Consider the following 26,105-nt stretch of genomic DNA (forward strand, 5'->3'; position numbering starts at 1 on the left):
TAGTGCTATTGTCTCTTGCCCTTTAAAAAAAGTATGTACTTAATCAGGATCGTACATCCTTAATTCTTATGAGCTTGTTAGGTTAATTCTGTTAAAATTTGATATAAGGTCACATGTTAGGTAGTTTAAAAGATATACTGTTTCTTTTTGAGCTTTATTTAGCATGATGAAAAGAAATACTGCTTAAAATGAATGTTGACACTGCTTTAGTCTTTTTCTAAGCAGTGACTAAGGTCACTACTAAGGTTCAGTATGAGTTTAGGACTATGTTAATTATGACACATTTACAAAAAAAGGGGCCCAGTATTGTGTTATGTTTTGATATAGCAATATTCAGCCACTGTGAGGAATACTGGTAGGACTGCGAATATTATCATAACACTTCCAGTGCAATGTCCCAGTCCCATAGTAATTTGTCTTGGGACATTTACAGTATTTCCATTAATTCAGTTTCAAGCAAAGACATGGTTTGGTTTAGCATTTACTTTTATTAAATGTCTCTCACTAATGATAGGTCCTGTCTTATTTATAGTGCTTGCCATCTTGCAGGATGAAAAACTGAACAACTGAGTAGTTAAACAAAATAGTGCAAATATTTATTACGTGTTTTACTTTTAAAAAAGCAACTAGATGGTAGACAATGCATTAAAAATGTGTATTGATAAAATGTACCTTTCTAAGTCTAAATCTTTTTTCATAATGAAAATACATACTCTTAAAGAATGGCTAGTTCTATTTGAAAATTATGTTTGTTGTTTGATTATGGTTATAGGCTTGTATATGAAGATACTAAATAATTGACAAACAATGTGAAAGTTACCATAACACTGACTGTACTCTTAACTTCGGAATAGCTCAGGAAAAATAGATTTCAATCTTTCTCATCCTGCTTTGCTTCCTATTTCTTAATTTACTGTGTAAATCTGACTTGTCCTTTTGATGCTTATCCATGTCCATATTCCATGATGGGTACATACTTGCATATGTAGAGATTTTTGGTTAGCAGTAGCTATGTAGAGTGCATGTATTCTGTGTCTGTGTGCTTCGTGTTTAAGATATGAAAAAATGGTGCATGCCTGCCCATTTTTTCCAACAACTTCCTTGGGAGAATCTGTCTTGGGAGACAGATTTAAATACTGGATTTATTCTCCTCCATAGATGGATACTGAAGATTCAGTGTCTCCTTGCTTCTCTGAATCTGCATGTGCCAGGAATAGGTTCAACTGGATCTTGAGACTTAATGCTTGAAAAAAATAAGTAGATACTGCCTCAGATTCTAGAAACTGCCACTGAGAAACAAACATCATCTTGGACTCTGTTCTAAGATTTTCATCAACTGTATTGGAAAAGAAAATGTATCTTACATGAGGAGTAAGGAGGCTTCCAAGCAGCTGGCCAGCTAAAAGGTATTCCGGAAAGTTATAGCAGCCCCAAGACCGTTGTTAGGTACAGACTCTCAGTCTCTGCGGGCATCTTGTTTGAAAACATGAGATTTGATGGCTCAGCTGGTAAATTGTCTTTTCAGATTCTTGGGGAAACTTTGTAACAATGAAGTGAAGGTTTAGCCTCTAAATAAGTCTGTTTGACAGCAGTGGATACTGTGTAGCTGTTTTTCACTGGGAAATGAAAATGTACCACAGTGTTTGTCCTCCGTGGTGCTGTGCTTTGCTGTGTGAAAACTAGGCATACACTCTGTTTGGAAGAATTCAGAGGAGATTCCTTGTTTCCCCATGGTATTATATGTTGCATGAAGGAAACCAGTTTAGCTGTCTTCTCTTCTTACGGATCTTAAGAATGGCTGGGAAGAAGCACCAGTGATAACAAGTGTTTTTACCAGGTCACTTAATCCCCTGCTCTGCTCTGTCTACAAACTGTGACAGATTGAGAACCTTGCTCTGTTTCCTTTGGAAACCATTTGGCCCATTTTGAGCATTTGGGTGGGCATTGCACAGCATACAGAGTCATCTTGGGCTCTGTTTCACCTGGATAATCCTTTCAGTTCAGTTAGTTTCCTATTCATTACCTCCCATGGTCTTTTAGCTGTCCTTCCAATGATATCTCTTACAATAGGAGGTTTCCTGGGAAATAGGAAATTACTCACTTTCATTTCCAAGAAAGAATAGGTGTGGGGTAACCTGTTCGTCTGCAAACTGAAGTTAAATGTAACTGAGAGATTGGCTCTTATGTCTTAACTTTCAGAACTCAACATATTCATTACATTACCACATGTGTGAAGTTCCTTAGCTTGTGTTAGGTCAAAACCATTAACAATACCAGGGCCCTTGTCATGTAAACTATTGACAGTTTTGAGGATTTTAACTGAGGTCTTTTGAGGTAGCTGACTAATACAGACAGATCTTCTCTACAGAAAATATTTAGTGGTGAAATATTTGGAGACCTGATCAAAGAGTTCAATAGGGTTTTTAAACCCTTGGAAGCCAAACCTTTTCCCTTGGCATAATGAAGGTTATGGTGGCCTCTTTGGTTTCCACATTTGCAAGGGCATACCTCTCTTGCAGTAAGTTCTAGAGCCTGTTCAGGCTTGCAGATCAAAACACAGAGTGAAAATGTACGTTGTGCTACAAGCCAGGCTACATCTGTGATCACATATGGGCTGTTGAAGGTTGGCCTGTTCCACAGGCAGGTAATTTTTATATATATGTTTCTGTCTTCTTGAAATTCTAGAAGAGTTTAGTAAGTGTCTGTGGGGGACCTCCTTTTGACATCCATGTCAACTAGTTCACTGAGGGAAGCTTGCTGGTTTTAGTTTAAATTGAGAGCACTGTATCTGTCACTGCCTTTTCAGAACTCATGAATCTTTCCCCTAGACAATCTCTGGCCTTAAAGATAGCTATGGGCAGTACTGCAATTTTCTGTTATCAGAGAGAAATGTCATGGTCCTTCTGCTGTATATAGAAGCTTTAAAGCAATGTGTTTCAGATATATCTTGTCAGAACAGATGATGGGCACTTAAAGGTTAAATCATTTAGGCAGTCTGCTTCTCAGATGCCAGCTAAATTGTGTTCAGAATCTTCACCATCCTAACAAGACACATTTTTATTCCTGGGAGTGTCATGGAGATGGTTGGAATCTCTGTAAAGTACTTGTTAGTTGTAAGAACTTTTTAATGCATATAAACAAACTCATTTTCTAGGCTGCGTCACAAAATCAGACAGCTCAGATGAATATTAGTCTGTCTTCTGTGTGGCTTAGTCTGTCTGCAGATCTTCTGTGTTTGTTACTTTGAAGTTGCTGAGTCTAGTGCTGTGTCCACATAGTCTGTCCTCAGGCAAAAAGATAGTGCTTTCTACTGGTCTATACTTCCTATCTTTTGCTGGAACATCCATTTTGTTTGTGTTCTTTAGTTAAGCAAACTCATCTTTTTCACTTTAGAAACAACATAATGAACAGGAGGACTTGCTGATTTGGATCACAGATGATGCAGATTTTTGTTTCCAGATTTGATTCCCCACCCCCCTCCCCCTTCTCCTCTGTAGTGCAAGATCCTTGCCTTCATGTGACTTAACTATTCTACAAGTGTTTTATCACCTTGGACTGCCTTCTTATATTGAACCAGGGTGATTTGTCCTTCAGCCCTGTTCTTTACCAGCCAGCTATTTTGACTTGTCTCTACCCATTTCTCACTCTGTATCAGTGATGTGCCTTGTTGCTCTTAATAAGAGATCAGATTCTGCTGTGCAAATTCAATGTTTGAACCTTTACACCGTAGAACATGTGCCAATAAAAACTATCTTCCTGTGCAATCAACTTGGAGAAACGATGACCCAAGCTCTCATGAGATCCTCTGCAGCCACAGTTTTTCTAGGAACTTATCTGAAATTCTTGCTGTGTACTTTGAAAAGTGTATTCACTTCCATACACTCAGTTTCTGAAAGGCCTTATTTATTCAGGACAAAACAGTCTGTTCTGCCCATTCAGGAAAATAGCCATTTTCCACTTGTAAACTGCACCCTCCCCAAGCAAAAGCTTTGGGTCATTAAGAAGAATTATACTGGAAAATACAAAGGGTATAGAAACCACCCAAGAGTCTCCAAGCAGATCTGAGCTGCCATATCAGGACAAGCTATAGGATAGTCAGGATGAATCTCACTGCAGTAGTTGATGTTCTGCCCAACAAGACCCTAGTCATCATCCATAACATTGCTTACAAATAATTTCGTAACTCTTCAAGCCTCCCCTGCTGATGTTGTGTTTCCTAAATATTGTCAGGTGTGACATCTCTAGATTAGACTCCTCATTTGAGAAACCAGTGTTTCAGTTGCTGTCCTTGCTAGAGTGGTCATCTCCGCACAGACAGTGGAAGTTGCTTTGTGTTCTCTGCAGTGGAACATGCATCTGCTCAAGGAGGAAGGGTGTTACATACCTTGTAATAAGTGAAGCTCTTCAGGTTGTGTATTCTGTGTGTACAGTCCTAATCCTGCACCTCTCCTCCCTTTAAGTCCTGTGTCCCTGGATTCCACAGTGGAGGCAAATAGAACCAGAGATATAAATGCTGTCCTTTATGTCTGAGTGCAAAGCATGATGAAAAGTATGGTGTATACTGCATGGACTCTAGTAACCAAAAATCTCTGAACTTAAGCATATAAAACACATGTATATCCACAGTAAAGTGCGTACACATAGCACATCTTGAACAAATTCAGTTCTTGTAAGGTAAGTACTGTCTCTGTTTTGTGAACCACTTGCATTATGTCATAAATTTGCTACTTTTAAAATGTTGTGTAAAATAATGTTTAATATCTAATTGGTATGTCTGGATTTTTTTACTCAAACTGGAAAAAAACCGAGCCTCCATCACTACACTCACTTGCTTTTATGGGCCGCTGTTCAAGAAACCTGTTCATTTCTTCAGATCTTCTACATCAGTCATTTGTCTGAAGTCTACTACGTCTTTTATTTTCCAGAATCTGCTGTTAGTCTGTTTTGTAATAATAGGATAGTATCTTTTAAATTATGTCTAGTACTAACAGATAACTGTCAGATATTTCTCTATACTGTAGATAATCTAAAAAAAATAAAACTGTAGGTATAGCTGTCAGTTTTAGCATTACTACCTTTCTCATCCACTTAATCTACCATATTTCTGTCTCCAATGGAAGACTAACAAGACACTGGTTTTGTGAAGGTCCAATGTAATTATTAAGCAGATATCTCTGAGACCCCAAATCTTCAGTGGCTCCCCATGCTTTACTTGCTTTTCTAATCTTTACATTTATCTCCCTTCAGATCTCAACATCTGCTGCAGTTTGACTGCCCAGGTTAGTGAAATTTTCCCCCTTTATCCACTTCTGTAATTATCCTGTGCATCTATTTCTTTCCCAGTATTCCTCAATGTTGATCTGGCAGTATTTATTCTTGGCTAGATTGTCCACTTTTGACATGGGGGGTGGTGGTGGTAAAAGAAATAAAGTATTTCCTACTTGTAATTGTTATGAAAGTATATTTAAACTGTTTTCCAAATAAGTACTGGAGAAGAATAAAAATCATAACTACAGAAAGAATAGAAACTGAAAAGAAGAAAACAAACGCTTTCTGGTTTTTTAGAAGTAAACGTAAATGAAAGTTTACAAAAAAATATTTTAGGTAGCAGGTGTACCCAGATATAAACAGGAAGATGATGTTGAAGGATAAAAACAAAACAGTCTTACTCAGGTCTGTGCAATACTAGGAGATTGAAAGGTCTGAGTTACGTTATGATTTCCTTTGTATCTGTCTCTAACAGAACACTAGTTAATGTACTCTTGCATAATACAGACTATTCTAATAGCAAACAAAGCATATAGTTCAAAGTCAGATTAAACTGTAAAATATTCTTTTTTTTTAAAATGCTATTTTGATGGTCAACTCAGCATCCTGTCTTTGGATGCTTGAAACATCTTGACCTGAACTAAACTCTTCAAGCTCCACAAGTTCCCAGAAGTTTGAGATCACAGTTGATGTTTTTTTCCTGCTATCCTCATGCAGAGTAAGGAAAACTAATCACCAAAATTAAGTGAAGAACCTGTCTTCACTCATATACAGACAGGTTTTGTGTCCAGTTTATGCTCCAAGAAGAGCTGTATAGAAACTCTATTTGCTTTTTAAATCCTGTTCAGACTTGTGAATTTCTTTCCATGTATTCTGAATTTTCCTCTGAGGAAATCCTGGAACCTAGCTCTTTCCATTTGATTGCCAGTAATTTTCAAGCTGTGAGCTATTTTTCAGGTTCTTTTCTGATGATTGAGTTAAAATTTGTCATTAGTACTGAGCAAAATATTTCCTAGGAAAAGGGAGAGGTGGTTTTGGATTGCTCCAGGCAGAAAAGAAAACTGAACGTAAATGTCTGTATCCTGAGTATGGGCTATATCTCTGTATGAGGAGGAGAGACTACCATTATAATATTTTTATTATGTTTTCAATGAAAATATGACTATTTGATTCAATTTCTCAGGGCCCTGATCTGGTAGATACTTGGCAGTGTATTTGCGACTTTCATCTAGAACAGACTCTTGTGAGAGCTTTCTTCTGTGTTTCCCAGTAGAATGAGATAGGCACTTCACCCAGCTCTGTGAAAGCTGAGGTGATTATGACCATGTCCACAAGTAGATTTCTAATATCAAAGTATTATGGATGCCCTCAGAATTCTGTGGCAGCTGAATAAGGTTTGAGAATCTGTTTTGATGTTACTCACCTAAGTCGTATGGTTTAATGAGTCTGGGCCTGAGAGACTTGATGAAAGTAGCACAGATTCTGGAGTAAGGAAGTAAACCTCTCTTAGATGACAGTAGCATTGTAACATGTAGGTAGATGAATGAATCCCTTTTTTACTAACCTGTTTAACTTCATCAAGTTAGTTGCTTATTCTGTTGTTCTTCAAGATAGGTAAGAAATACAATCTTTATGTTTGTGATACTGTAATAAACTGCTTTCTTTTCACACAAATGAGTCGTACAATCTTGTTTGATAATCTTACTGCTAATTCTAGTGGTGAGGTGAAAAATCTACTTGAGGTAACAGTACTGTTTTGTAAAATGGAAACCTGTCCTTTTGTAAAAGCTTTTGCTTCCTGGCTTATTACTTTGATGCAAATAAACACTTATTTTCATTCTGATCTTAGTCCAGTTTCCAGCGTTTCTCTTTGCCTTTGTCATCTTCCTGTCTGAGTAGTTACAGAACATGAGCTCTCTCCTGATAAATTTTTTAGTATGGCAGATTCCAGAGACCTTGAATCAGTCTCATAGCTGTCTTTTAAAATGTATTTCAAGCTGAGGGGTACTCACCTCACTTGACTTGAATGAAGACCTTTAGTTTGACTGACTAGTCCTTAATGGTCCAAAAATAAGAAGCTTCTCCAGAGAGCAATTTGGAGCATCAGGGTCAGGCTTCTGAACTGCCTCTCAAAGGATCTTTTTTTTTGGTATCGGTTAGGAAGACTAGCTGGCTAAGGCAGACACCTTAAGTTCAGCAGTGAGAAGACATGATTTTGTGACATGTAAGTGCTGTAGCTAACACAATATTCTAATAAAGGACTTGCTTGTTGTATTATAATGGTGTTAGCACTTCCCTTTTTCCACTTAAAACTTCATTTAATTGGTTAATACACCGTTAGTCCCACTTGTTCTCCCATATAGTCAATTAAGCTTACCTTCAGCTTGCTGAACTGAATTGTCAAAAGCTAAATATATGCTTTCTATAAAATTCATGTAATATTTCCAGCAATGTCTAATTTCGGCAAAAATAAGGAAGGAAATTATGTATTTAACTGAAGTAACTATAACTGCTAACAGTTCTTAGTTTAAAAAACCCCACTTTTATTAGCATATCTTTGCACTTATTTCTGGACAAATAGCATATGCTGTTATATTCCTCTTCTCAGTATTCTTTTATTATTTTTAATTTTAAGCTAAGCTAATGAAGTTTGACCTTATTTGTTTGGAAGTCAAGGCCAAGGCAGCATCATCACTAGACAGAATAGTACAGTGGATGTATTTTTATTTTTTTAAAGTTGAGGAGGACTAAACTGTCTGTGTAGCAGCAGACTTGTGTTAAAATTTTACTTATGTACGCTAAATAAAATTAATCCATACTGTGAGTTTTAGTTTAATATTATAAAGAGGATAAACTCGCTATATGAGGTTCTAGTTGCTTCACTTCTATTAGCTGCTTTGAAAATCCATCTTAAATTCTGTTTACAACAATTAGCCAAAGTGTTTTTTAATAAGTCCAGTACATACAATGTTGATCATCAGTAGTTAGTGAAGTATTTTCTTGTTACTTTGGGTATTTGTACAGGATATCTTAATCCGTTGTTTTGATATTTCATAATGTCTTAATCATACCATATCATATAATATGCTCAGTTTTAATTACATAAATTATAACCTGATAACACTTTATCATATTAGTAAATGCCACAATGATTTGAAAAGAACTACTTACATTGTGCTTTTAAAATGTAAGTGGTGATGTCAGGAAATTGCTTCCTTCAATCATAACGTTACTTTTAAACAAATGTGCAGCAGAGTTTTACCAAGCTAGAGCTAAAAAAAATTTTCCAGTTATAACACTCAATAAGTATGTATTTGTGACTGTACTAAGACATCCATCAAATCACTTCATGAATCATAGAAAATAAGACTGGAGATATCCCAGTACTTTATCCAATTTACCCATTTTTTTGAGTACAGACTGACTTTGGTAAAGGACCTTTTTAAATATTTATTTTTTAAAATCTTTTTTCATAGGTCATGCTTATCAAATTTCTGCTTATTGCCAGATCTTTCTTTTGGATTTTGTACAGATGGTCCATGTCTTTAATAATGAGTAATGACCAAAATAGGACATAATAATTCAGCTGAGGCCTTACTGGTACTGAGCAGTATGTGAAGGTCACATTCTGTCATGAATTTATATGTTCTATTACTTTTGGAATACGATGACATTATTAGAACATGCTGAAGTTTAATCTGCTAAATTTTCAGTTCCCTTTCTAAAGAGCTGTTGCCAGATCATTATTCCACCTTGTATTAATGCATCTGATTTTTACCGCAGGTAGTGTTTTTTAATATTATTTACCTCATAATGCTTTTATGGAAATGAATCATATTTATTTCACACTATTGACTGAGATGCCAGGTTGCCAAGATAATTTTGAATTTGAGTCTTTCTTTACAGTGCCTGCAATACTCAATTTTATGTAATTTGCATATTTAATAAGTATATTCTCTATTTCAGTGTTCATATCATTAATGAAAATGTTAAATAGTGGTAGGTTTGGGCAGGTTTTTATGGAGCCTTTTTTGGCATATTCAATTTTGCAATGAATCACTAATTAATAATAGCTTTTTCAAGCACTTGAACATCCATCTTTACAGTTGTTCCATTTAAGTAATATATTCCAAACTGGCTCATAAGAATTGTTATGTTTGAGACAATTTCAAAACACTGGGCAAGGTCAAGTTTTGTTACCTCTGTCCTTCCATCTGTTGTCAAGGTTTGCTACCTACCATGTAATAGAGAGAAATTAGGGTTGTTTTTCCTCACAAATCTATGTCGATCCTTAGCTTATGATGTTACCTGTTAGATGTTTATGAATAGTTCTTTCTGGTTTTGTTTCCTTTTTCTGCAGTTATTCTGGAAATTCAATTTAATGCGATTGACCTGGAACTCTTTAGGACTTGCTGACAGTAGCTAATTTTGGACATAGTGGCTAGTTGAGTTTTGAGAGTAAGACAGGCACAGGAAACTGCTTTAGGGCCACAAGGAATGGAGAGAACTAAGACTAAGTTGTGGATTGTAGTCACAAATGAGAATCAATTTTAAAAATGCTTAAAAAGGGTAAGTTATTTGACAATTTAACTCTCAGTCCTCATGTGTATGTAATACTTCAGTTCTTACACACCCCTGGGTTTATTCTTCATCCTTGTTCTCAGTCACTGTGAGTTTCCCTAGGTACATGTGTGCCTTATCTGTCTTGCTGCTGCTGCCCAAGCCACATCAACCTCCCAGTATCCTTGTGCCCATTTTTTAATGCTGTCTCTTGTGGCTCCAATGGGATCCAGTTTCTGTTGGCACTTCCAGGAGCTATTAGTGGAGGATAGGACTTGAAAATACCCTGAGAGATGAAGTGGAGTGGAAGAGGGAAAGAGCAGAAGTCATGGACTGTCTTGTGCTGGAGAGTAGGGGTTGTGCCCCATGCTTCAGGTCTTTCTCAGTCCCCAGCATGCTTTCTTGCACTATTCCCTGAATGTCTTTCAGGCCTACCAACTGGCATTTACTCTCTCAAGACCGGAGAACAGGTTTAATTACTTTAAAAACAATCAGCATTTGTGACTCTTAGGTAGAAAAACCGTTTATTGGTTAACAACTGTTGTCTTGGTTTCTCCAAGTTAAGTTTTATGCTATCAGTTGCCTGTTTTGATCTCTGGGATCATACTCATCTTTCACATGCTCTTAAAGATAATGCTAACAGCTTTAAGATTTTATTTTTTATTATTTAGGGCAGATTTCTTCAGGACCAGTTATTTTGGGGGAGAAAACCAACCAAACAATTTTAACTATGTAATTGTCAACCTGAGTTTTTCTTAATCTAATCTGAATTCTTAACCTTTTTATGTTAGGATTAACAGTTAACTGTTATGTTCAGTTTTACTTAAGAAATTCAGATTTAGGAAATTCAGATTATACTTGTTCTGAATCCTTATGATGTATGGATTATTCTGTTTAATCTGCTTAAAGAAACAATAGAAAATTTCCTGATTGTCCTGTAATAATCACCTTGTTTCTTTAATTCTCTCCTTGTTCATTATGTAGGTTAAATTGACCAGAAATAGAAAGAGGTATTATTGTTGTGGCAAGTATGTAAACTGGAATTATCTTGAAGATGTATATATGCATATTTTTGTCATGTGAAGACATTTCTAAAAAATGCTATTGTAGCCATCTCAGGATGATGGCACTCCCTTAAAAATGGATCTGCATTAGGTATTAGTGATGCTATTTTGCGTCTCTTAACATGATGATCATCATCATTTCAGTAGATGTTCAGGAGTTGGGAGCTGCTGGTTCATTTGCTAGTTTTGGACTCAGTAAAAGTTTCTTTGGAGTCTGAACCAGAAAAGTATTTGCATTAAATGATCTTCCCTGTTCCTAGTATCATACAGTTCTCTGGCAACCAAGTTTCTTTCTCTGATTCTTCCCCCCTCCCCATATCCCCATTTTGTGGTGAGTTCTTATATTAGAGAATAAACAGTGACTTGTCCAGAGTTACTTTATGCTCTGTTTTTCAGAACATACTGAAACTTTCAATCTTCCAGGACAGTTCACTACAAAGTTGTTGACAGATCTTTGTCAAAGCACCAGTTAGCATTGCTCTCTAGGCCCTTGAAGGAATCAGCTTGTTTAGGCATGTGGTTGACTTGTTCATTGAAGGAAGGCTGCTGTGTGATGGCACCAACAGTCCAGAAAGATCTGTACATAGTTAGTAAGGCTGTTGTTCTTTTCTCAGGAGATGTGTGTGAAATAAACCTAAGCTTTTTCTGAGGATCTAATTGTAGTCTTGATGATGAGCACCAGTATAATCTTTCTACATATACCCACTCCAGTTGTGTCCCATCAGTTGCTAATACCCTTACTTGGACATACACTTCGGTTTTTTTGTCTTTTGCCTTTTTTTCACTTACAGCTTGGTAAAAAACCCAAACCTTGAGTGATGGAATGATAAGGCCATCATGTCTTCTAATAATACTGAATGGGTTTTTGAAGGCCATGGTAGTAATAGTCGAATCAATAGATTATGGATGTATTGCCATGCCTAGGTTGATGGCTAAGTCTCATAGATTATACAAGTCTAGAAATATTTTGGGTGTCTGGATTGAAAATTGCTGCATGACTAAGAAGGCTAATTAGTACTGAAAAAACAATATTATTAAAACAGTTCTGGATATTACAAATGATTATACCTCAGGGCAGATTCCATACCATGAGCACTATGATGGATTCATAGTCTCTGATCATAGTTTTTGCCTGTAAGGTTATGTTTTAGACTCATCTGACACCTCATGCAAAGCTTCATCTTTGTTACTTACAGGCATGGCTCACCACTTTGTGTTCCAAGGAATCACAGTTTTGCCTGGATTTCTATAGGACTTGTACATTTCTGGAAAGCACGAAGAGTGAGTTTGTACAGGCTATCCTTTTTCTTTTCCTGTCAGGGAAAGAAAATCAAAAGCAAAAGAACCCCCCTCTCAGCTCTTTCAGGAAACTGTTAATTTGGAGCAGCTATGAATAATATCTCCAATTTATGAAGGGTACTAGCAGTGCTCTGTATATATTTCATTTTATCCTTACACTGGCTCTGAATGAAAGTGTCAGAAATCAGGACTTGCATCAGAACTAAAGACAATGCTGATTTTCATGTGCTCAAACTTTTCTATGTTGTATGTTGCTGTTGGCCACCTCTTTCAGTGAGAAAGAGATTGCACTGAATTTAGCCTGCTAAAGCTTTACAACTTTGGGAAGTCCCAAAATGGAATATATGCAGGAAGAAAGCAGTTGACAGAGAAAGAATTGTTTCTTACTAGTTCATTACCACTTCTTTCAGATTCAGGTTCTCTTGTTTGGAAAAAGGAACTACAGCTATGCTCAGATTGTTCTGTCTTTGATTCAGTGCATGAATATAGCTGAAATATGTGTGCATTGAATAGAAGATCTTGGCAAAATCTGGGATAGAGAGAGGTTAGCTAAAACAGTATATCTGAAAGCATTCCAGCCACTACCAAGTGGCTAATTTCTTCTAGTCTTATCCTAACGGTAATGAGAATTTGGACAGTAAGATCTGTGTTTGTATGCATTACCCTAATAATAGAGAGCAAGGGTATAAGGTAGAATGCTGGTGCCAGGTATGCATTCAGTTATATTGTCCACTGTCTATGTCTTGAGTTGGAAAATTGGATTGTACAAAGATAACTTATTTTGAAATAGTAAAGCAGCAATTCTAGTTGGGAAATTTTGTATTAGTTGGCTCAGGCAAAATTACAGGCCTTTTCTCTGTTTGGAAAAAAAATCAGACCTGCAATTCAGCATGCACACAGCTCTAATGAATGAGGAGCTAGCTACATTACTGAGAACAGGTAAAACCCATAGGGAAATTCTTTTGATGTGCCTGGGTCCCCATTTGACTGCTGTAGATAATGCCCAGAGTGTCACATAATTACAGCCTGTATAGTTCTGCAGTGACAAGAGTGTTAATGCATGAGATGCTGCCTGAGAAGGTTCACAAGTAATTGCCTATCGTGGGATTTTTGAGTAGTTCTATCAGCTAAAAATCTGTGGAAATCTGAATCTCTTTTTTGTTACTTCATCATAAATAAATATATTTAACCTATAGTTACAAGAAATGTCTCTAAGTCCATAATGAGTTAGCACTTACAGTACTGAATTAATCCTGAATCACTGTATTTTCAGATATTCAGTTAATACTGCTGTTGTAGCTTATTTAGTGACTGTATCACTGAAGATTGAATATGCTGTTAAGGATCAGAGGGTCAGCTCTGAGATCAGACAGGGTTGCTCAGGGCTTTGTGCACTTGGGTCTGGAAAAAACCTCCAAGGAAGGAGACCGAACAAGCTCTCCGGGCAGCTTGTGCCACTGCCTACTGCCCTCCTGGGGAAAAAGTTTCTCCTTGCATCTAGTTGGCAGCTCTCTTCAAGGTTATGATGTGCTTAAGAGGAGTGAAAACTTAAAAAAAAAAAAAAAAAAAACAAACAAACTACTTTAGATATTTTAAGATCAAGATGAGTAGCAGTTATTTTCCTACTTAAGGAGTTGTTTGAATCCAATATTTCCCCCCATAAATTAAAGAGGATGGCATTTTGCCCTCAGAGTGCAGCTTTGAGAAATCCAGTTACTCAGTTGCAGATGGCAAGGTTAATAGTTATCTAGATGTAGAGCTTTATCTTACCTCTTGAAAAGCCTCTGGGGAGTGTATGAATCAGGTCTGCTAATTAAACAAGCTGGAGGCTGCAGAAACATGGAAGTGGAACAGGTGGCAAGAATGGCAGAAAATACCTTGGCTTCTCTCCTCGGCTGGGCCAGCAGGTGTTGACAGGCACATAAGGGTAGGGGTAGGAAAACTGTCAGCTTTTCTTCTTCCCACCTTTGACAGAAAGGGAATAAATAGAGCAACTTATCTTTCATGTTTAAATATCATTCCAGCTGAAAAATTTCATCAGATTCTGTTCCCAAATGTATTTTAAAAAGCACAGAACAAAATAAACTCAAGAAATGGAAAGAACAAGCATCTGTTTTCAATTGAAGTTAGAAGTTATTCTTTAAAAACAAAACAAAACCACTAACCTTTATTTTTTCATTTCTGACAAAATAAATCATATTGGACAAATTAATATTAAATTTAGTAGACTTTCCATCACATGTAAGCAAAACCCAACTGATTTTATACTTAAGAAAATCACCATCACTCAGCAAATCCTGTTTATGTTGGAAAAAGAGGCTCTGCTTGTGTATTAACACTCTGGCCAGGAAAGAATCTTGACTATTTTGCTCTAGGAGTATTTACTAAAACAGAACTTTCCCATTTTATAGATAGGAAATTAAGGGTTCTCTAGTTTGATATCAGAATTAATAACAAAAATTGGTGTGCAGCTTTTGCTATCCAGGCCTGTTAGCCTGTGGTCACCTTGTCCCTCAAATATTTGTTTTTACTACACATTTACTTAAAATCGGTTTCTTCTGTTTGCTTCTTCACACCTGAGTCTTTAGAGTTTCTTGTCCGGAACTAGTTATGAGCACAAGGGATTTCAGGTCTATGTAAATGATTTCTACATCTTCTCATGCCTGCTTTGGCATATTTGGTATTGCCAAGCGTGTTTCGAAAAGTGATTGTGCAAAATCCTTTCTTATGGGTAATTTATGGTCTTCATGGTCGATTTAACCATTAACCATTTAACTCCACAAACCAACAAAACCCACTGCAGAATGAGGAAGAATATAAAAAAATCGAAATCCATCAAGCCAGTCTTGTGATTTTTTAAAAAATTTTTTCTAAAATGTGACTTGAAAGGTTAAAATTACTGCTAGTGGTAGTTCATCCCATTGTAGTTGATGACCTGCTGTGAGGGCTGTCAGTCAGTTGCTTTACTCCTTTAGGTTGAAGTGGCTGATAAATCATTCTTCCAGTCTGCCCCTTTTATTGCTGTGCTGTAGCTGCACCCTCTCCTAGAAGTGTTTGCTGTTCTGTTTGGCACTGCAGGTGGTTCCTGCTTCTCTTCCTCCTTGCCCCTGGATGTGATGGTGATCGTGGAGGTCAGGATGAGGCAGTCTGGAGGGCCCCTCCTACTTGGACTGTCTGGCCTCCAACTCTCTGCCCCTCTACTTCTCGCTCCTGTCCTTGAGCTATGTTAAAAGTTTGAGAACATTTATCTGTCTTAATGCACAGAACAGCACTGCGGTGACACTCATTAATCAACCTTCAGACCTGAAAGTATGCCCCAGCTGGTGAAGCAACCAGTTCTACACAGCCCTTGCAAATTCTGTGCTATGTTAAATCTATAACTAGTAAATTAAATGTGGTTGGGGAGAACACTTATAGATTCTCTTAAAATTTCTTGGTATTAGACGCACTCTTGTTTTCTTGGCTTAAGTTCCTTAATTGTGAATAAAGCAACAACATGTTTCAGATTGGTTTTATTGTATTGCACTTAATACTGGTAAGCCAGTGCAAAACTTTTTCTAAAATCTGTAAAAGCAGAGTAAGTTAGTTGACCATTTGTAGCCATATTTGTAAGTCTGAGATTCACAGATTATTTCTATTTAACCCAAGTTTCCTAAAGTTTATATTCCTTTTCACTCTAAAGCCAGTTTATTTTCTCCACCCTCTTTTAAACAGATGAAGCATGTAAAAGACAGATTTGGTGACAGCGTGCCAGAAGAAGTGCTTCTGCTGTGTCTGGGCATTACTTCAGGAGTTGGCAGATTAATCTTTGGCAGAGTTGCAGATTATATTCCTGGTGCAAGAAAAGTTTATTTACAGGTATGTCTTCACACCATGCTGAAGGAATATACAAACAATATTCTGAAGGCTTTGGTTGAAGTACTATTAAGTAAGCAGAATTAACTGATTGGAGATTCAAATTTGAGAAATTTCAAAACTCTAGAAAACTTTATATATGTTTTTTGATACTAGGAGCCTTTGGTGCAAAGTTCACAAATGTCTGATTGGTTTTTTCTCTTTTTAATGCTAAGGAAACATGTCTACTACCTGCTGGCTGTTTTCAGCTGGGAATGAAAGAAATTACTAATCATTAGCATGTGAGTGAGAAAACCCTTGGGGATTCTCTAGATTCTACTTTTCTTGTTTTATCCCATGATTTCATGATGGTTGCAGAAAAATTAATTTTTTTTCTATGTTCCTCCATTAAGGATTTTGGATCTCTTTAACTTTGATATGTGATAATTTGATGTCACGTATATTCTGTTCATAGTGTACACTGGTAAAGCCATGGGAATATAAGTAGTGCTTAGTTGAGGAGATTTTGCTGAATTGAAGGGTCACAGCTTCCAGAAATGCTGAAGCTTCTGGATGAAGGAGGATATACACTTTTTTCCCCCTCCACACCTAAAAACAATTTTTTTTTTTTTGAGACAGTAGCAATGTTAGTGTAGATTTTTGGAAAAGCTTTAGTTAATAACTTGAGTGTTATCAACCACTGGCTGTTCTTGTTTTATTGTTTTAAAATGAGTAACAAGGGAGACATCTAATGGCTATTATCTGTACTACATTATTGAAAACAATTCTTAGGAAAAACCTTTCTGAAGATGGGAGTATTTGTGGCCATAGTTAGATACATTTAGATTCCCTGATGCTAGAGACTGGGACTGTATCTCATTCATTTGCATTGATACCTGTTGTTACACTTTCAGGAAATATGAATATTAAGATAAAAAATGAAAAGGCAGCATTGAGATGTTACACATGATTTACAAAGCAGTAATACCAAACTTGCGGTAAAGCTACAAGCATTTTTATTCTTTGCCTTGAATAGCTAGAACTGAAAATGATGGACTCTTGTTTAGGGCATGAACTAGGATGCTTCTGAGTACTGTTGGCTTCACCTAATTTTAAGAAGGAAAACATTAACTTTTGCTAAGCCATGCCCCAGCACCTTCAGCTCTCCTGTTTCAAAGGAGCATTTTTGAGGAAAAGTGAATATTCACCTCAAGTATTATTCTAGATTGCCCAACAGTTCATACTATCATCCTATCTCATGCAAAAATTATTTAAAAATTAATTTTGACTAATGCTAATGAAATCTCTTTTCTCTTAGAACTTTACTGTCTCATAATTGAACAACTTACAAGACTTCTACCCAGCAAGTTCCATCATCTTTCTGTTTTTGCATTCTTTCTTACAGACCTGTTTTGCTGGATTTTGCTTTATAAATTCTCTTTAGGAACAGGATGATGCATTTTGTCTCTTCTGGATACAAATTTTAGTGATTCAGGTTTTAGTGCCACTTTTACCATGGTATGATAATACAAAGAATCTGGTCAACAATATCTTGTTTAGAGTTTGTCTACAGGTAACCACATTACTACTTAGATATAAACTCATCTCAATATTTGTATCTTTTGTATTGGAATACACAGAACTGATAATTTCTTCACCTCTATCCTTAAGTTCCTGTAAGAAGCCCAGTTTTTCATTGTTTCTATTCCTATACCATACTTAAGATGCTTCACAACAGTTGTTCTTTAGTATGCTAAATAAAGTACATTACCTAAAAGAATTGTTATGCTGTCCTGAAAATTGTTTCATGTAGCTGTCTGCTTAAAGACTTTTCCTAATGAAGTAATTGATTTGATGTCACTTACCTGTCAAAAAAATGTGATGTCTAGTAGTTTTTAAGTAACCTTTTTTTTCTTTAATGGTCTACAAGTGACAAATGCATAATGCATATGTCTTGTTTGGAAAACGTTTGTGCGGTTAGCTGGGACATTGGTTTCTTATGCTGACATGTGGATGATGCACAAGTAAAAAAAACTCTTACCTTTTTTATTTTCTTTTTAATTCTGCTTTGTCTTGCTGGAAGACAGAGTTTTATTCCTTTAATTTACAACAAACAAATAATAATCTTAGATTAAGATTATAATATAAAATCTTTGTAAGTATGGATGCCTACAGGAATACAGCAAGATAGCTTTATGTGGAAAAAATGAAACGAGGCTTTCAAATACCATCTCTGAATATAAACACCCTGAAGTAATCACTCATAGTAGTGATATTTTTACTTAAATTACAACAGTGAGGAGTCTAATTATAGTGTTTCAGCTATATTAAACTATTGATATTTTTGTGACTTTCATTTGTGAAAAGAGCAGAGAGTAACTTTTCAAAAAGTGTTGGTGCATGAGAAATGACCTTACATAATCACTGCAGGATAGTTGATTACAGATGCATTTTGAAAACTTGTGAAATGGGTAGTGGAATTTCTTTGATTGCATGGCATGACAGTTATATGTGTTTGTCTTTATCTTGGTATGTAACTTCTGATGGTGGCAATCCATGGAGACTGCTTATATTTATTTTGAAGTAGAGACAGAAAATTTAATTCACTACAAATGCAAGAAAGCTCATTTGTTCCCTTAATCTTTGCTGATTTGATGCACCATGTTCTTATATTTTTTTCTTTGGTCGTATTTAGGTGGCCTCATTCTTCTTTATTGGCCTGATGTCTATGATGATTCCACTGTGCCATATCTTTGGGGGTCTCATTGCCGTCTGTCTCTTCATGGGCCTGTTTGATGGGTGCTTCATTTGTATTATGGCTCCTATTGCCTTTGAGCTTGTTGGGGCTCAGGATGTCTCCCAGGCCATAGGATTTCTCCTAGGACTCATGTCAATACCTATGACAGCTGGTCCACCCATTGCAGGTAAGTATAGACATGGTCTGTAGCTGTAAATATGCTTCTGTGGTTGCACGACCTTTTGGCCATATTTTCTGTTCCTACATCATATGGAGTGCACTTACATTGGAAGCTTTCTTGGTATGTGCTCCAGAATATATGGCGCGCATAACTGCTGCTCATAGGTTATTAATTTACTGTACTCTTTAAAGTTTGCTTCAGTCTTTTTTATTAAGTTACACAGATGTGAAACATTCCTCGGAAGAAAGATAGGTTTCCAGTTGGATTGAGGACCTGACATTTTCCAGGCTGTTGAGGTGACAGCCTATATGTTGATTGTTACAGGAGGACTCAAAAACTAAAGTCTGAAAATTAATTGTACTCCAAAATTTGCTCATACAAAAACAATTGTGAGGATAAAAGCTCTAGTCACTTTAATTGCTTCTTACAAGTAGGAACACTGGCTTTTTTCATTTTTTGATGGGAGACTGTCAGACAAAGTACAGATTTTGAAGATGAAATTTGGAAGTTCTTTGGGACGTGGAAATAGCGTAAGCTATAATCCTTACCACTGATGATTTTCAATCGTAATTTACCCTAAGGTCTTGTGAGTGCTACTGAAAGATAGTAAGCGCAGTAAGACGTAACTGAACTATGCAGCACTATAAAGAACAACATTTTAAAGCTAGAACAGCATAGACTAGGCACTTTCTGATCTGGATACACTATCACAGCTATTAATACTTAAATAGAATTTGATTAATGGGAGTAGTTTTCTAAGAGCAGTTAGAGTGAATTGTTGGAAAACACACTTTTTAATAAGAGGCTACCAGGAACGCAATATATGCAGTATACCTAGAATAAGATTAAGAGGCACCTTGACCAAAGGCAACTGTTACCAAAAGAAGGAGGATTTCTCCAAGTCCACTGCAGGATTCAAGTACTGGAGAACCTGAAATGAGCAACTTTCAGATAGGAAATATGGTACATGTTTTTAATGATGGGTGGTAACTAAGCAGTTGAGTGGTGACATACTGAGTTCTTTGTTACCTGGAGTCTTTAAATCAACTCTGGAATACTTTTCTACCTATATATATGCATTTGGCCATCGGTCAGATTAGTGGTTATAATAATCTGTGCCAGCATTCAAGTTTCTGAATCCAAAGAAAAGACCTGTTTTTTGTAGATTCCCGAGGCCCCATTATTTATCAGTGGTAACTTTCTGTCTTTACAGGTTTGCTATATGATCACCTTGGCACCTATGATGTAGCATTCTACCTGGCTGGAGTCCCTCCCATTATTGGTGGAGCTATATTATGTTTCATCCCCTGGGTTCATGAACGGCAGAACTTAAAAGAAAGAACAAAGTGTGTTGATGGAGAAACTACTGAGAAAATGTTGGAAAATGAAAGCACTTTGGTGTCGGACACTACAGAAAAGCCAGTCAAAGAAATGGAATCTGGGTTTTGATGCTTTTTTTTCCTATACCAACCCAACCTTCTTCTACCAAAGCTAGATTTGTACTTTTTGGCTGAAGATACTATGTGATACTGAAGAAGTCTTGAACTATCGCTGAAATTGCAAAACTGCTATAAGAATCTTTTATACCATTGAACTTTTTTTGATGAGCTGTTGAGTTTGATTTCAAGCCACATTTTCAAGGTATTTGAAGTTTTGTAGCATTAACGTGTACGCGTGTAGTGATTCTGTGTGTGAAGAGAATATTTTTCTAATTCAGCAGAACCTATTTCTGCAAGAGTGAAAGCTGGTTTTGGTTCACTGACCCAGGATTCTTCAATAACTTTTATGGTTCATCCAACGCAGGCACACCCGTGAGTGTTTGTACTGGAAAATGTAGTAGCCCTCACGACTGATTTGGTTTTTTGAAGTTTCTCATGCTGTTTTACAGTCTTATACAATTCTATATCATGAAAATGCGTATGCATATTTTTGTTCCCCTTAACTCTTGCTGAAATAATTTTGCATTAGAAAGCTAAATTATTAAACATCTGTTTTATTTTCTCTAAATACCCCAGCCTGTTCAGTTTGCTTAAACACTCACTTGTTTTTGCATTCACCTTTTCACAGTAGCCCAAGCGAAGAATGTTAAAGGATGAAATTTTTGATGGGCACAGGTTTTGAGTATGTGCAAACTAAGCTCTGAGTGCAAACACATTCAGAAGTAAAGCTGCTGAATGATAGATTCTTTTTTTATTTGGTGAAGGCAATACTATTCATGCATATGTGTATATCTCTTTTTCAGCTAAACCTCAGAATAGCTGACAGTTTTGAAGTTGTACTGACAGTGATACTTTGGAGCGGTATTGTGAATTGGACTAAATTTCAAATTATTCTGTTGTACTTAGGTTCTTCTTAAAAACAAGACAGCTTTAAAGGATACATTCTAAGTGCAATAATAAGTTGGTTTTAACATGGAAATATGCATGAGCTATTAAAATGACATTCAACAATTAAAGATTTTTGCACTAAGTGAACATGCAGGTTGATTATAGGTCTTTATAGCTGTGTTCAATTGCACGTAGGATATAGCTCCGTATTTTTTTCAAATATAAAGAAATGTCTTTGCATGTCCTATTTCTTGCTTCATGTACTAGACATATGACCCTGTTACTTATGTATTCTTAAGTATTATGCACTATTTGTCAAGCAGGTATTTCTGAAAATCTCTTTCTCTGAAAAATATTTGAAAGCATAATACTTTGAGATGAAAACACTGCTTTTCAGTTTATCATAAACCACTTCCAAGTACATTGTTTATTTGTGGATATGGATCAGCAATGCAGTGGAATACTTAATCATTCGTTATTTCAAGTCCATTCAATACCAATAATTTTTGTTTTCTTGTTTAGAAATGTCATAGCAAAGAGTAAACTAAATGTGATCTGAAGACAAAATGCAGATTGATGTGCATTTTCTTAATTAGTAACAATACCTGTTCTTTACATAAACCATGGAGGCATACTGTTTTAAAGTTATAACCTTTATTGTCTTTTCTATTTTTATTATTTTTCTTTCTCCAGAGTTGTAGTAAATTGCTCAGAAAGCCTAGATACATTTCTGATATACAACATTATATTAGCAATACTATTGCATAGAATGTTTACATCTATCAACTTACAGAGTCCTTTAAATATAATAATGCAAAGCATCCTAATTATTGGAGACCAAAGCTCATACCTTTTTTTATATTGCAGAATTTCAATCCCTGCTTTACACGAGTGAGGTTTAAAAGAATCGGATCTTAATGTTAGAGGTGAATGGGAGGGACTTGGAGGTGGGAAAAACCCAAACCAATCTGTAAATCAGAGGTCCCTTTAGGTTCACTGGGACTTGTGCTTCTGCACCTCATGAGTACTTCTAAAAATGTCATTAAAATATTCATAGTATTGTTAATTAAAATGACTACAAAATGCTGCCTTCATTATAAAAATGATGTTAACAGCCTCTGCTGTTCGTGTCTGGAGTATTTCTGTAGAACATGTTATTCAGTATTATCTTTTATTTGCAATGTAAAAGGTGCTGAGTAAGTGTGGCAAAAGCCTCTTGTTTCCTATTGCTTTGTTATGAAAAATTAGTGTTCATCACAGATCTTGTTTCGTGTGTTTTTAGCGTTGAGTTTTTAACCAAAACCAAGGCTGCTTTTTAGCACTGATGCAATTTGATATTGTGATGTAAATGTGGCCTCTTCCTGACTTGCTGCTCTGTATCTATATAAATTATCTGGGAGAGAATATAAAATAATTGTTGCTAAGTTTTAGAAATGATACAGAAATAGTATAACAGCAGTATGGATTAATTATTGCCATACCCTTTAAAAATGTATCTGTATATAAAAATCCAAACTCTTGTATTTGAGTAACTAAAAATGTAAATCATGCTCACAAATATGAAGGACAGCTTTTTTTAAAAAAGCACCCCAGAGTCTCCAGGAAGAGGGTATGAGTGAATAATTGTTTAGGAGTAATTACTACATTAAAACCAGCTTGTGAACGGGATGTCAGACAAGAGGGATGCAGAGCCAGGGGTAAAGAATCTATGCTGGTGTGATGATGTTGGAATAATGAACCTATTTCTGATGTTGGTGCTTGTTTTACAACAATGCTAAAACTGGAAGGCTTCAGAAAAAAATTACTTTTCTGAAAAGGTATTAAAAAAAAAGTAAATTAATGCATGAGAATTCTGTTGGCATCTTTACTGTTAGCTTGCATCTATGGGGAAAATGTCCGATAGCAAATGTTCTTTATTGGACATAAGCAGAAGAAGATTGTGTCCTAAAGCTAGATAAGGTGCAGTTCAAATGAAAGTAAAGTTCAGATTGTTAGCGGTGAGGCTAACTAACCATTGAGAAACTTATTTAGAGATATACTGGATTTTATATGCCCTGAGGCTCTAAAAATGAGGTTAGCTGTCTCCCTTAAAAAAAACCTCAACAAAACCCAACACAAAACACAAAAAACCCAACATGAATACAACTATTTAGTACATTTATGAAAAAATGATTGAATAATGTAGAAATGGTTGCTATTCTGAAAACCAGATGAGAAGAGCACCAAATACTAAATTTTATTTTGACTGAATAAATGTAAATAAATTTTTGTAACAAAATTTACTTTTAGGTGTGAAAATCTTCATGGGAAACCTGCTGAGCTCATATTTTGATGACCTAATTCATGCCAGATTTAATCTTATTGAGGGTAGATTGTAAAATTACAATACTGGTTTAGTTCAAGAAAACCCTTCAATCATTCAGATGTATCCCTCTCTTGAGAACCGTTCTTAGAGTACTTACTTTTCATGGGCATTGCTCTCCCATCCTATAAACAAAGTAATCTTTTTTTCATTAAATGTTCTCAGGGTAAGCTTCAGAAGTGGGTAGAAAGAGGTTCACTTAAAATGGCAGTGGGAAATTTCTAGTGCTACTTGATGCTGTTACTTAATACACCAGATCTTGAAACCAAGACTAATTTTGACCAAGGGGTTGGTTTTATATATGGCTGACACGTCTTTTCAGTAGGTATGAGATCCTTGTAAATCTTATATAGCTGTTCAGCAAAGAGTCTGAAATAATGAAAACCCTTCAGGTTCTTATTTACATCTAAGCTATGCAACAATATACAATGTATACTTAATAAAAAAAGTATTGTTGGATTTATTCTGGCTACATGCTAGAAGACCTGTACAAGGCTCAAACCAAGACTTCAAATTAACATACTCTTAGAATTTCTTTCATCCAGATCTTTGTCTGTTCAGCATTAACATTTAATTTTCTTTTTAAAGTATTTTCAGCGACCATTTGGGAACCTTCCTAAATTGCTCAGTCAAGTGAAAGATGACATAGCCATTCTGTGGCCATCCTTCAGGATATATTCAGTATCAGATGAGGTAGACAACTGATGTTTTTCTCCTTTGCTTCTTCATGCACAATGTCTGGGCATATACATTCCCCCCTTCCCTTTGGAGACACTGGATTGTCAAAGCTGATACACACCATATTGGATATGGATAGTACTTCTCGGCCTTCCGTTCTCAAACTTCTTCCCTGCATTAAACCTTTGAATAGTCGTGGCCTGATAAGACTAGGCAAGTTTTTGTGAAGTGGGAGATGTGAGGTTGAATTGGCCCCCAAGAGTGCTGAAGGCAGTTCTTGCACATACTAGTTGAACACTTTGATCACACACTTAACACACTACCATTTTAAAGCAAAAATGCCTGGCTCGATTCTTTGCATCAGGTAGTACATGCCCAAGGGACAGGAGATGCTTCCTTGCAGCCCCAAAGGAAGTATAAGGGTGGGAATCAATGCTGCTATCCTTAGGATCATCCTCACGGGTTAGCTTAAGCAGCCAGGTTCTCACTGTGCTGGCACGGGGCAGGTCCCTGCTTCGCTGCTTGCTGAGCAGGGAGCAGAGGTGCTGCCTTGTTTGGGGCCCCAATTCCCCTCTGGGGAGCTGGAAGTGTTACGGAAGCTGACTGTTAGGCATCTTAATTCTTCTGTCAGAAGTGACCCTCTGATATTAAGAGTGTGTGTGTGTACGTATATATAAATACAATGTGTTTTGAGCAGGGCATACACAAACATTCTGCATTTAACTACAGGAGCTGTAGCACTGGAATGTGGGACAGCAGAGGAAAAAGTAATTATTTTCATTTGTGTGTTTCACTGTTGACAAGCACAACACCATTACAGTTCCAGACAGCCAGTGAGTTTCTAGTCATGTAAACTTTGGCATATTTTCATTATGTCTTTTATATATATATAGTGTCAACATTTTTAATGTTTCAGAACTGTGTGGGCTAAGATTAGAGTGATTTTATACTAAAAATGTGGCCTAATATTGATAACGCTGACATGTTTAAGTATCTTTATAGACATATTTTGTATGTTTTTGATATTAAAGGATACACATTTTGCTAGCCTTAACTCCATTCTTTAAAGTTCTGCTTTGTTAGAATGGTAAGAAATGAATGTCTAATGTTTTTCATGGTGCTAAAGTAACTGTGATTGGTCTCAAATTATTCAGAATAAAGATAGTAGTTCTTGAGTGCCCCATTTGTTATTGCATGCATCATTTTTAGTCTTGTTCTCCTGTAAAACTTGTCATTTTTTAAAAGTAATTTTGTGTTCTGGTAATTATTGAATTTCATGTGCAGACTTCTGTACAAAAGTCTTTACAGCTTTTATTACCACTGTGTGCTGACTGGAATGTCCCCATTACATTTGCTTCTAAATTAATATATGACGCAACCCATTTCACTCTGATTGCACTGACGATCCATTTTAAGACCAGCGGTTTATAAACGTAAACTACTGACTTCCAGAGTTACATGCTTATGAAAATTTTATTGTCTACTCTATTTTCCATTCTGGGGTTTAATATCAAACTTACGGAACAGTTGCATTCACAAAAGGCAGAAGTAAAATTGAGGGAGAGAAACTGGTAGAATAAACTTGAATGGCATTTTAAAAGAATACTGTATTTTTTGCCTCATGAACTGCCAGTGTAATTCAGTGGACCTTTGATCATTTACTGGCCTACTACCAATTTCACCTTGGCTTACCTTGGCAGTATGAAGTGTTTCCTTATTGACAGCTTCAGTAAATCACAGGAGTTCATTCACCTTTTCTTTGTAGTAGAGCCAAATATTTCATTTTCTTTAATAA

The 26,105-nt window shown here is 36.2% G+C and overlaps 1 protein-coding gene across 1 annotated transcript in view; it reads left to right on the plus strand.

Moving 5' to 3' along the window:
* The window catches only part of SLC16A10 (solute carrier family 16 member 10), a 77,808-nt gene extending 52,315 nt beyond the window's left edge, over positions 1-25,493 (plus strand). The window contains exons 4-6 of the mRNA XM_074862301.1: positions 15,906-16,049; positions 18,721-18,949; positions 20,157-25,493. Coding sequence (XP_074718402.1) covers positions 15,906-16,049; positions 18,721-18,949; positions 20,157-20,392 — 609 coding nt within the window. The 3' untranslated portion in view covers positions 20,393-25,493. The remainder of the gene's footprint in view (positions 1-15,905; positions 16,050-18,720; positions 18,950-20,156) is intronic.
* The last annotated feature ends 612 nt before the right edge of the window (positions 25,494-26,105 follow it).

This window comes from Strix uralensis, chromosome 3 (genome assembly GCF_047716275.1).
Source record: "Strix uralensis isolate ZFMK-TIS-50842 chromosome 3, bStrUra1, whole genome shotgun sequence".
NCBI classification, from domain to species: domain Eukaryota; kingdom Metazoa; phylum Chordata; class Aves; order Strigiformes; family Strigidae; genus Strix; species Strix uralensis.